Consider the following 13151-nt stretch of genomic DNA (forward strand, 5'->3'; position numbering starts at 1 on the left):
CTGGAGGGAAAATTTTGTCAATTTTGTTCTATTTTTGAGGCCATAGTCACAACTAAGAGATCACAACACCGAGAAATGTCGAAATTAAAAGGTGAGACTCCAATAAATCAAGGATTCAGAGATCATTGAGGAACTTGATAGAAAAAATGAGGATTTAACCAGCAAGTACCTTGATTTGGCCGAGAAATCAAAAAATGTGCAAAAAAGTAGCCCGGAGACTGTTTATTGTGCATTTGGGGAGTCAGTTCAACTGGGAAGAGACTTTTTCAAATCTCCTACACCACACGTGGACGATGACTGGTTGGACGAACTCGAAATGGAGCGAAATGAGCTCAAGAACACAGTGGAAGGTCTAAGAATAAGGAATAAGGAACTTGAAAGTCGGGAAGAAGCCCATTTATCCAAGATTGACAATTTGATATTGGAGAATGACAGTCTAAGGAGGACATTGGAAGAGAAAGAGCGAGCATTTAAAGAAATGAAGGACAGTCGTGACTCTCTAAAGGAGGAGACTGTCTCACTGAGGGAATGGGACGACTACAATCGAGACAAACAGGGGATAATGAGTAGAGAGATAGACACTCTCAGAGATATGTTAAGAGTAGCCAATTCTGAGAATGCCCGTCTGCGCCACAGGCCATTGGAGTCAGCCCATGTGAGGAGTCCCCAGATTAGTCAGCTGAAGGGGTGTAGTCAGGGGGTGTCGAGGTGTCATGAGAGTTGTGAGAGACAAGTCAGAATAAGACTGCTCCCCCACACTAATATATTCCATTTGGTGTCCACTTGTGCTGATTTGTTGAGGAGTGTCCAATTGGCTGTGAATGGGCTGGAAATGGTTGTGTTGACTGAGGGAGTGTAGAAATTACAACTCGTGTTGTGCAGATTGGGGCATTTTCGAGTAGCAGGGGTGAGGAGGACTGTTTTGCCTGTGGTGGAGTCGGACAGGGGGAGTGAGATGGACTGTGTGTCGATTCAGGCGGGGGATGACTGCTATAATTTGTCATTGTTCTACAAATCAGTCTTTTCAAAGTGGAAGGAAAAATATTCTCGATTAAACAGCACATTATTGTCAGTGCAGTCGAATAATGGGGTTTTCTTTGTGTCTTGAATTAAGGAATTGAGGTCACAAATCGGGAGGCTACGAGGTGAGAATTCTGTGCTGCAGGTGAAGCTTGATCGGGCTGATCTTCTGTATAAATATTTAAAGAAGAAGGATGAAATGTTCACAGTTTGTTGTATTGGTAGGAGATCCCCAGTTGTCACGGATGATTCATTTGCCCCTGAACTTGATGGGATGCGGTCACGAGTTCACAAATTGTGTTCGGAGAGACTGAGCTTGCAGTTGAAACTTATTGAGTCTAGAAAACAGATTGACCAACTTCGAAGGGAGTTTAAAGATAGGGAGTCGGAAGTTGTTTTAGTTGTGGTAATTGTAGATGGGGTATCTCAGGCCCCAATGTGAGGAGAGTTTGACTCGTTTATTGTAAGGTGGGACTTTTTGCACAAATAACACATTTGTATGCACCTATGTAGGTGATTTGATTAAAAGTAAAAAGATTGAAAGAGCACTCTATTCATATTTTGATAAGTTTGGTTGGAATACAATATAACAAATATTGGTGTGGTTACACCTCAGTAGTGGAAATACCAATTTAAATTAAGATTGCACTGATTGTCCATATATCAAAAAATGGACGTTAGGAAAGATCATGTATTCTGACAACTGCATTAAAAAATGTAAAAAACCATCCTGCTTGAATATAAAGATGATGAAATTGTGCAATCAGCATTAGAGAGATTTCCATTAAATATTTTTTATGATTTTAATAAAGAATATAAACAAATTATCTATTTCCGAGATCTTGCATATGCATTTCTGAACTTTGGAGGGGCGGAGAAAAAATTCATTGGAAAAAATTTAAATTTTTTTGATACTTGAAAATTTAGAAACCTTGCTTGTAGTTTCCCATTGTCCCCAAACTGTCTAGGAAAACATAGGCGGGGTTTGGAGGAGGAGGTCAGTAGAATTAAAATAAGACCATGAATTGATGGTGGCAGTTTTGAGGGATAATCGGAATTTAAACGTTTTGTGAATATAAAAGAAGTAATAGTTTTGGAGGGTGATAATTGTGACGAGACGTCGGGTTTTGTCGATTTTGAAATGCGACTGGGCGTATAAATATATATTCGCTAATCTGGATAAGGTTTGTATGACTAATTATTTCTAGTCATTGCATTGTGTTTTCATATGCGTGTATAAAGAAATAGAAAATATACACTCCTTGACAAAAAATACAGCAGTATTATAACAAATACATTTCTCAAATTAAAAGGAAGCTGCTCGTGTCCACCCGATCTTTGAAGAAAAGTCTTCTATAAGATATCGACTTTGACTGCGAATGAAGTCTCGCAATGCATTAAAAATTCAAAAAACTCTCCCGCAACTGGCCCTGACAACATTTCAATCTATCATCTCAAAAGATATTTGTAGATAATCTTATGATCTTATGCAATTATCCAATATTGAAAAAAATCAATATTTTTTTTAATAAGCAAGAAAAGAAAATAATTTTCACTTGTTAAATAGCTGTTAGTAAGAAACTAGCGTATCAATCTGCATACACCCATAGCTTCCGAACTGGTTATTTTCATGTATATGAAATCTTTATCATTCCCATCGTCTTCACAAAAAATATTTCTGGAGATTAAACATATTTCATCATCGGACATGATTCCGATACATTCGTCGTCCTCATTAACAACATCCATCGCTATTTCATTTTCAATATTACTAAATTCTTCCCCGACTTCTTCATGGAATATATCTTTGCCGACTTCCTGATGGAATCCAGCCTTACGGAAACAGTTGTAAATTGTTGTTATTTTGACTTCTCTCCAAGCCATTTTGAGCATATGTAGTGCATCCAAAGAGTGATAGAATTCACAACGGATTTGATACAGGCATCGTCTGAATCAATTATGGCAGTCACTCTGTAAAAATTCCAATCAGTAGTTGTGCTTTAGACTTTTTATTATCCCCATATCACATGGCTGAATGCATGCGGATGTGTTTGGTGGGATAAAATACAATCCGACATTTGATAAATTTTCTCCAGCATCTTTTGGCTGCGCAGCACAATTGTCAAGGACCATGGCAATATTTCTTTTTTGTACTTTCATTTTCTTGTTAACACATGATAACCAGTTTTTAACGATTCGTGATGTCATCCATGGATTCTATAATTCTACTGAAATTGACGTGATACTTTATTGGCAACGTAGTTAACTGGAAATGTTTTGATACCTTTGAAGCATCTAGAATTCTTTCTTTTCCCAATGACCATAAATGGGTGTTTGTCCAAACTCGTCATGTTGGAGGATACAATTACTGTGACTCTATCCTTTATTTCTTTACTTCTAATCGGTATTTTATTGTTAAATGAGAGTGTCCCGTCTGGTAAACCTCGGAATATGAGTTCTGTTTCATCACAATTATAAATGTTTTCCAGTGTATAATCTCTTTTAAAAGATCTTTTAATGTCCATTGGCACCAGAATTCCGCAGCATTTACATCGGAATCTTTTTTCGCCCCATAAATGCGTTTAAATGATATGTTTCTTCTTTCTTTCCAACGCTGAAGCCATCCTGAAGTGGGAATAGTCATCCATTTTCATAATTTTAGCAAAGTTAGTAGCTTTGTGGCTTAATATGTGATCATTAATTGGGACATTTTTGTATTTGCATGACTTTCCGACTAATGGCCCAAATAACTTACATTGTCTTAGGCAGATGACATTGTTATTGTTTCTAAACACGCAAACTACATAGCAGATTCTTTGGCTCATTAAAAACAGGTTCGAGGCTTCGCCCTCAAAATCATCGGTCACCTTATTATCTTCCGATAGAAGAGGATCAAACCTAAACCCGAAGTTATCTCTCTTTGGTTCTGACTTTCAACAACCCCACTCCGTTATGCAACAACCCCACTATCCTCGAATTTACCTTCGATCCAACTATTTCATTCAACAAACATCTTCAACAAGGCAAACAGGCTTACAAACATCCTGAAAGCAATAAGTGGTCACATGACTGATACCCCGAAGCCACTCTTCAAACGAGTTTACAAACAATACATACGACCCGTATTAAGTTATGCTGAGCTGAGCGCCCTGCCATCTACAAGCTTGATACTGACACTTCAATCAGTACAAAACAAGGTCATGCTCACTATATCTGGATGTCTGAAATTAACCCCAATTGATCACCTTCACTGTGAAACAAACTTTTTGCCGATTGAAGAACATATAAATATAAGAGGACTATAATTCCTATTTGCATCGCAAAATCCCTATCATCCTTGTTCTGCTGTAAATGTGCTAAACAGAAATGGTCGTTCAATGTCGGCGAATCTATATTCCCGGACCCTTCTAAAATTGATAGTCTGTACAGATGTTCACATCCAATGAAAAGAATTCAAGGTCTAGTCTCAACGTCAGCAATTCTCAAGCTGACGCCTGACTCTGTCCTCAATAAGCTCCACCGGATGTTCATCCTTCAAAAATGCTTCTTGACCGTTCCGCTCAGATAAACCTTGCTCGTTTCCGTTCTGACCATCACCACTCACTAAACCACTATGCACACAAAATGAACATTTCTATCTCCCTCTTTTGTAACATTTGCTGTACTGACGAACACTCAACTGCTCAACTGGTCTTCTTTCACTCAGCGAAAAATTTGATCCTATGGGAGCAACGTATAAGGCGCTGTTATTTCTGCTAGCTGCTGATCTCATTTTGGCTTGAATACTTATTGTCAGAACAGATATATTTCCTTCTTGTTGCTCTTTTTCGTGCTTGTCTGTTTCTGGCACAGCATCATCCTCTCAGGAATAACGACAAAATGGGGAACAGAATTGAAATTTGTGTTTTTGTTCCTTGAGTACTGCCTATTTGTGGCTGTAAATTTGGTTTATTTTTGACATCTACAACCAAGTAGTACTCGTTGGTCATCTTGAGGCCTTCAATAGAAACAGCACTTGTTTAATCGTTTTCTAACATGTTTTAATATATCTTGACTGTTATGACACTTTTTTGTATTTGAGCAAATAGTCAACAGATCTTAGGAATCAAAACATACAAATTTTTTTCTCCTGATTATATGATTCTTAGAATATCCAGATGCATCCATAACTATTCAGAGATATTTCAGATTTTTCTTGGATTTTATTACTCCAGTGTCAATACAAAGATCAGGTTTCCTTCTGTTCTTACCAATCCAGGCAACAGTACTTTTTAAAAAGATAAAGACAAGCTTTTATCTTTACACCGTCTTGCAATCTTTTTAATATGACCAAAAGTTCTTTTCCATGATATTGATTTGCACTTGGAAAGATTCATAAGTAAAATATCATCTGCATAAATCTCCATGTCAGGATGATCCACTTTAGGAATATCGCACATCACACAATTATATAGAAGTGAACTGATGACAGTGAAACTCCTCTCATAAACGAAATTTTCTTCAAAATTGGTTTCCGACCCGTATGTGCGATTCTCTTCCCGATAGGAAACTAAATCCAAACTAGGACCGTCTTTCCAATATTGAAATCGTGTAAAGTTTGTAATAACCCAGCATGTCAGACGCTATCAAATGCTTTTAATATGTTCTTTTGGATCATGCGAACAATTGTCCTCTTCCATGTTTCAGGGACCCAGATATCACATATTGAAGGGGTCTAGCTTTTTGAACCCATTTTTAACTTAAGTTATTTAGACCGTCAAATTTGCAATTATTTTCAAAAATTTTTCTCTTACTGTTCCCAATGTAATCGTATATGTCCTCATTTATTAGTTTTTCGGGATATCCAATACAATGCTGGTTCCAATACCATATTTATGGCTTAGGTCTTTTTGTGTTAACTTGGATTCGAATACAGTCATACTTGTCTAAACCGGACCCCGACAGAATTATAAAAATCGTCCGATTTACAAAGAGGTCCGGTTTATCGAGGTTTTGAGATTGATGAAAATCATCTTATAAAAAGAACTTAGGTAAGATTCTTTTATTTAAATAAATCTGTCAGAGAAGATTGTTTACAGTTTGATTTTTTGCTAAATAACATTTGTTGGGAACGCACTGGTCCTCCCATGGTGGCAACATATCACCTCTCAATCTATCATAATGCCTGTCACAGTGACTGTCAAAATTAATTGCATTTGTTTATAATCGATAACTGTTTCAACAATAAAAAAGTTATTAAAATTAAGCGTTTATGTTTTTTTAATTGATTCATGTTAATTATTTTAGATTTCTCAGAATGTGTCTTAATCTGATACGTATAATATAAAATAAACCACTAGTCAATTGTATGACAAAATTTGAATAATTTCGGCTAGTTCGCCATATGGGAATTTAAATCTGTTTAGCTACGGTGAAGTTGAAAAACTTTTATACTCATGAATGACTGTATTTAGGCCAGAAACTCTTCTCAGTTTTTTAAATGATGTTCGTTTATTAAAGAATGAATAATTGTGTTATGTATGAAAGTGCTTCGTTTAATAAATTGGATCCAGTTTTTAGTTGATTCTTCACTCATAAGCTTTGAAAGATTTCGTGTCAAAGATTTATTAAACCTTTCCACAGTACCGTAAAAAAGATAAATATTGTATCATTACTTGTGATTGAGGGATTTTGTTTTTAAGGCAGAAAGAATGAGATAAATATTCTTAAATTCCCTTCCATTATCTGTTTGTAGAATCTCTAAAAAGTCGAGTTCAAAACATCTTTAAATGCTTCACAAATATCTAAATTGTAATATAAGATTTACAAATACATATTGCAGATTTATTTTTAACTCCTTTACAGATGGCATACTTACTGTAAACATTGATGACGGTAAATATCCATTTTTTACAATCATTTGAGTCCTTAAATTTTTTAACGCCTATAAAGCCTGTTTAGGATCGTTCATTTGGTCTTTTGGCAATCACATGGAATTTAGAATCGGAAACCTGCGATTAGTTTTATTTTATACTTTACGTAAAATAGAAAACTTGCAAATTGAGTATTCTTTGACAACTCTTTCTATAATTTTTCGTTTTATTGTAAAATAAGAGTGTAAAAATTCATGTTGTAGTTTACAAATTATTTCAATGAATAGAATCTGCAATAGTTTTCATTTCACTCTCATTATCCATTCTGAAGTATAAGCTGTAAACAATAACAATAATTTTGGTAGATTTTTTAGTTAATTTATATTTTATCTGCTTTGAAAATGTCTGTACAGGCTCGCCATTTAAGATACTCACTATAGTTTGATCTGCGATATTTTTCACAAAACCTATTATTAAAACATTTTAGAGAGGACATGTTTAAAATTCAGAAATAACGCTAAAAATATTAAAAATGTCCCACGCGAGTAACGCATGATAAAAACCACATTAATCATGACATCTGAACTTGTAAAAATGATCTGTTGACAAGTGACATGTAGCCAACATGGGACGCGACATAAAAAGTCATCCATGTTCGTGTAGGAAATGTATCATCCACTATAATGTGACTGTCCTTGTAAACCAAAATATTACCTCCGAATGGATATTATTTATTGACGTACTATGCTGTTTATATCTAACATGAAATTATAAAAAATGCATGAAAACCTGATTTTACCCAATTAGCTGTTTTTTATTCTCGAAAGCTTTAATATTGCTAATAATCAATCGTAAGTCCGATTTGGATAAAGTGATGTAATAAAGGACGTAAATATTATTTTTCCCTATTTCTGGACGAACTAATCCAAGTTCAGATTGAGCAATTCATTTATTTAATAAATATAAAATCCAATGTATAAACTGGATTCTAAAAAAAGAGAAATTTCAACAGTTGCATCATTTTGTGGAATTCCAATCCCAAGCTGATCAAAAGGGCCTTTTTCTCAGCCGGGTTTTGCTGATTCTGAAAATGTCACATTTTTTTCTCTGCTCTCGACTATGTTCCTTCTTAGTGTGAAGTCCCGTTTATGTAGTCTTTGTAAACTAATATCAAACTAAAACGAAGAAACTTTGCTAAGCTATAAGAGTTGTTGAAAAGGTTCATTTTTATTGCTAGTCTACTGATTAATACCTCCCGTTTTCCACATTCGAAGTCAGTAGCCCAACAAGGATATTTTATAAATGAAATTCGCTTTTCGCCGGAATCCAAAATGATCCTTTTTTTGTTCCATTATTTGAATAAATAATGACCAAATCTACCCTGTAAGCTCACAAGAAAAGCCACCGAGCTTAAAATCGCAGGATAGAACGGTAAACCAATTATCTTTATCTCCCCTATCCTTTCGGCCACTTACCTGGCTATCATCTAACTTTGTTTTTTGGACTCTCACTTGTAATAACTTGTTTATTTTCCCAAGAATATGTTAATTAAACGTCGGTAAAAATTGTAGAACAATACTTCACAAATAATTTATTTTCCCACACAAAAATTTTTAAATATAAAATCCAGAACTTGTTCATCGACACCTCCATTGACCGCATGCCCACTGGAAACAGCCATTGCATTGGCCGCCAATCTCAAATCTTCTGCTGCCAAAACAATCGAAGTCTCCTTCAAAAAATCACCCAAATGTTCCTGCGCTTTCCTCACATACGACTCATGCCACGTGTCTCGACCAATCACTTTGTCCTCACACCTGAAAAAATAAAACACGTGAAATACAAGGCCATCAATCTGGCCGACAGTCCTGTCAGCAGGGCAGTGACTCCCCTTCCTTCGTGACACGAAATGGGATAACTGGGGAAGGAAGGAGGATCAAATTCCTCAACCAAATCTGTTTTTGTGACAACAAAAATGATTTTTGAAATGTCAAAGAATTCACTTTGAGGGACATTTCCCAACACTAACAGTCTCCGAGGATCCTCAATACATCCTCGGGCACTCAAATATTCATTCACATCAACCAGTCCAATCACGAGGTCCGAATCCCTCCACCTCCAACATTAACCACACAATCACATCTCCAATGATCTCCGAACTGCCTCCCCGTCTATTTCCGATGACCCACTTTCAAAAATCCCCGCCGTGTCTGTCAAAGTGACCGAAAAACCGGCAAGATCAAAGGCCACTTCAACACAATCTCTGGTCGTACCACAAAGAGCAGAAACAATTGACTTTGGATGCCCACCTCACGATAACACTCCCCCCTTACATAAATAATTCAAAAGTGTGCTTTTCCCTGCGTTTGGCCTTCCAATAATCGAAATCCGCGGACGACTGTGAGTAATGGCCTTACCCAACGACTGCTCTCGAATGTGGGCTAAAATCCTCCCAAGAAGACTCGACGCCCCCTCCGTGGCTAAAAGTCCCCAATAACAATAACCCCGTGATAATGTCTCCCACGGAATATCCTCCGTGTCGGAAAAGTCAATACAAGCCTCCACTTGGGAAAGGATCTGAGGAAGGTTATCACATCCTCCACTTTTATGATATCCAAGTACCACTCCCGGTATGTTTTGGAGACCGGATTTGTCATTTTATCAGCAGCCAACCGTCCCTGCTGGTCAGTCTCTGAGTTAATCAGTTCGAGGACCGACTCTAATTCAAAAGAGGTCATTTTTTGGTTAAGATAGGCTCTTAGGGTGACTATGTGGGATTACCGACGGGCGAATTCTCCAGGCTGGGCTTTATGGCAGAGGGGAATCACATCGAGGGCCTCAAAAAGGGATTTCCGAACAGCCAGTCCTCCGTGGATGTGGAACTCTGCGTAGTCCTCTCCTGTATAGCTGTGTGGAGCTGAGTTTGAGGGATAGTGGGCCACCTTTGAAGTACAGGACAAGTCCTTTGTCGATTATTTGGTTGGTTTTTGGGTGTTTTATGTGGCGAATGTAAACTTGTCGGTGTTTTGGGGGATTTTTAGAAAAGCCAGCAATGGATTGGAGGACTGTGAGGCATTGAGGTCCGCTTATTCTTATCACGGAGACAGCACATTTGCCTTCTCCACTTGCCAGGGCATAGATTGTGCTGTGAAGGTAGGCCACTGGGGGTGATAGGGCAATGGATCTGCCAATTTTCAACAAACACGAAATAAGCATCCTTTTTCAGGGGTTTTATACTAAATTAAATTTTTTAATAATTAACTAAAGCTTAATTTCTACTAAAAAATAATCGGAGAGTTAAAAATATTTTTAATTATCCTGAGCTTCCACCTGAGCAACCACCAATAAAATATTCTTTTTTAATTATTTGTAAATTGTTTCAAATTTCTGTATAATTAATTAAATTTTGATGCCTACAAATTTAACGAATTTTTTAAATAAAACGATAATCATTTAATGGAAAATTTGGCTTATCAAAACCAGAATTCCACAGAAGATAAATGTGATGGCATAAAACGAATTTCCGTGCCACCAGAAGAGGTCATTCCTTCAAAAAATAGCATAGGGAATCACGGCACGGAAGTTCCTGGCCTTTCTGGGACCCGGGTTTATGGTGACCATTGCCTACCTCGACCCCGGAAACATCGAGTCCGACCTGCGGACAGGATCAGTGGCCGGCTACAAAGTGACTAATCGAATTATTCCAGTTGTTGTGGCTGTTGTTTGTCTCCACTCTCCTCGGGGCGCTGCTTCAGAGATTGGCTCTTCGAGTCGGGGTCGTCACAGGCAAAAACCTGGCACAGAACTGTCGATTGTACCTCCCGAGGATCCCCAACATTCTCACGTGGATTATGGTCGAAATCGCCATCGTGGGTTCTGACATGCAGGAAGTAATCGGGACGTCTATTTCCCTCTACATTCTCTCCCATCAAAAGTACTGTTTGTCCTCACTCAGAATTCCTCTCTACGGTGGAGTACTCATCACAGTGATGGACACGTGCATATTTCTACTCATCGACCGGTATGGGTTTAGGAAACTGGAGTTGCTCTTTGCTTTGGGAGTCCTTCTTATGGCCATCATGTTTGGATATTTGGTAGTTTCTTGATTTATTTCAGTATGTTGTTTCCACGCCGAGTCATGCTGATATTCTCAAAGGAATGTTTACACCGACATGTGCCAACTGCAGTCATGAGGCACTCGTGCAGGCAGTGGGGACTATTGGGGCAGTCATTATGCCGCATAACATTTATCTCCATTCTGCACTCACTCAGGTCTGACTTGTCATTATTTCAGACACGCAAAATCGACAGAACCAGAACTTGTAAAATAAAAGAAGCCAATTTATTGTTTTTTATTGAAAGCACTGTTCTTCTACTTGTTTCGTTTGTGATCAATTTGTTTGTGGTCGCCACATTTGCTTCTGCCTTTTATTCAGGGAAGCACAACTCTTATCAATTGGTTGTTTTTTCCACTGATTTTCAAGTATCAGAAATGTCTAAAAAATAACATTTCCGACGGAGAAGTGTTTCGAAACAGCACAGGCGACCTGAACATATACACAGGGGTTTGTGTGTCTAATTTCAGTGCCAGTCGATCTTTCTGGCCTGTAACTATGGAGTGGTGACGACCTACATTTGGGCAGTGGGGATCCTGGCTGCTGGACAGACCTCGACGATGACTGGCACATACACGGGACAGTTTGTCATGCAGGTTATTCCCTGTTTACATTACTAAGGGATTCCTAAACATCAAATGGAAGCCTTGGAAAAGACTTTTGGTCACTAGAATGATTGCTATTGGCCCCACGATTGTTATTTCCGTGTTTCAGGGGTTGGACAGACTCACGGTGTTGAACGACTTCCTCAACGTGCTTATGAGTATTCAACTCCCCTTCGCATTGCTTCCCGCCATTGCCTTGACGAGTTCCACTAAAATAATGGGGACTCAATTTGTGAACAGCAGGTTTGATTTGAGGTTATTTTTAGAATTTCTAAAATATTTTATGTTTTTCTATCCTTGGTGATTGTTGGAATAAACGTGCACTTGATGGTGGAAATTATTCAACAATATACTCTCGGAAATGGAGCTTTTCAGGCAGGAATCATCATCGTTATGCTTATCTACTTTATTTTTATAATCTACATGGTTATTCCACAAATGTATATTGCAGACAATCAGTTTTCTGGCAATTTCCCAAACCATTCAGTTCGGGAAGTATACACACTATTTGGCTAGAGATCCCCTCGATGAATTGGTCTCTATAAAAGCACAGAGTACTCTGGTGGGGCTGAAGAGTCAGTTCTAACTCCCAATTATTAACAAGTGACTGCTTAATTTTATAAAAAAAAAAACTAATTTTTTATTTTATTCACTAACTATCTATAAAACGGACAATTGTGGCTTTCGACAAACGGCACAACCAAATAAAATTTATTACTAAAATAGTACAACCAATTAAAAAATATCCATTAAATCTTAAAAATTAATAATAAAAAAATTTTAAATAGTAAATCACTCAGTGGGACATGCCTCATCATATGCCACCAACAAGCTCTTTAAATGAGTCAAATTCTCATGCAGCCTGTCAAGCTCAGAGGACTGTGCGTAGAAACTCTCGTTAATTTCCCGCTCAAAACTCTCACTCGTCTCCAAGTACAGTTTCTGGGGTGAGTAAACAAGCATACCTCTGCCTCGGGGGATGAACTGTCCAGGGCAAAATATTCCTGAGTCAATTCAACATATTTTTGTTTACATTTGTTTATTTTTGTGTATAAATTTACATATTTTTCGTAATTCTGCTCAAAAAACGTGACTGCCCGAGAAAACTGTTTGCTGTCTTCAAGTTTGGTCATTTTTCTGGGGTTGTGCTCACCAAATCTCACCGATAATCACGGAAAATGTCCTCAACTGACACGGACTGAGCCTTCTTGGGGACTGCTGGCTTGGACTCGACAGAATTCTGACTTTTGAGCTTTGATTTGAGTTTATATACAGTCCCCTTGTTGGAGTTTATTTCGATGGCAATCTCGGCCAATACTTTTCCCAAGGCCTGGTGATTTTGCCGAGGGTCGAATTTGATTTTCACTATCAGTGAGACCCCACTAGGCATACTGGCCAAATTCCGTTCCAGGCTTTTTCTGGTGAGGGCAAAGGAGGACAGACACTCGGAGACCGCCGTCCTATCAGTCAGGCAGGGGGATTACTTCAAATTCACGGAAACTTCACTTTTGGGCTGCGGAAGGGACTCAAAGATTAGTTTGGGACTGGCTGATGGCTTT

At 37.9% G+C, this 13151-nt stretch overlaps 2 protein-coding genes and 1 pseudogene across 2 annotated transcripts; 2 read left to right on the forward strand and 1 right to left on the reverse strand.

Annotated features, from left to right (window-relative positions):
* Positions 1 to 316: 316 nt before the first annotated feature.
* Positions 317 to 1462, forward strand: LOC115231729 (TNFAIP3-interacting protein 3-like). The gene is made up of 2 exons (XM_029801686.1): positions 317 to 655; positions 1115 to 1462. The coding sequence occupies exons 1-2, from the start codon at positions 317 to 319 to the stop codon at positions 1460 to 1462; spliced, it is 687 nt and encodes a 228-aa protein (XP_029657546.1).
* A 7292-nt stretch (positions 1463 to 8754) lies between these two features.
* On the reverse strand, positions 8755 to 10088 carry LOC115231730 (tRNA modification GTPase GTPBP3, mitochondrial-like). Its single transcript, XM_029801687.2, has 2 exons — positions 9815 to 10088; positions 8755 to 9181 (listed from the first exon to the last, which is right to left on the reverse strand). The coding sequence occupies exons 1-2, from the start codon at positions 10086 to 10088 to the stop codon at positions 9009 to 9011; spliced, it is 447 nt and encodes a 148-aa protein (XP_029657547.2). The 3' UTR covers positions 8755 to 9008.
* Positions 10089 to 10328: 240 nt separating this feature from the next.
* On the forward strand, positions 10329 to 11379 carry LOC115231731 (annotated as a pseudogene).
* Positions 11380 to 13151: the final 1772 nt, after the last annotated feature.

This window comes from Octopus sinensis, unplaced genomic scaffold (assembly GCF_006345805.1).
Source record: "Octopus sinensis unplaced genomic scaffold, ASM634580v1 Contig18757, whole genome shotgun sequence".
Lineage (NCBI taxonomy): Eukaryota > Metazoa > Mollusca > Cephalopoda > Octopoda > Octopodidae > Octopus > Octopus sinensis.

Bases quoted from the DNA above. Each gene is read 5' to 3' on its own strand.
- LOC115231729 (XM_029801686.1), top strand. From the start codon at position 317: ATGGAGCGAAATGAGCTCAAGAACACAGTGGAAGGTCTAAGAATAAGG. The intron at 656-1,114 runs GTGAGGAGTCCC...TCTTGAATTAAG, and splicing joins GGCCATTGGAGTCAGCCCAT to GAATTGAGGTCACAAATCGG.
- LOC115231730 (XM_029801687.2), bottom strand. From the start codon at position 10,088: ATGCTTATTTCGTGTTTGTTGAAAATTGGCAGATCCATTGCCCTATCA. The intron at 9,182-9,814 runs GTGGCCCACTAT...TGTTATCGTGAG, and splicing joins ACTTGTCCTGTACTTCAAAG to GTGGGCATCCAAAGTCAATT.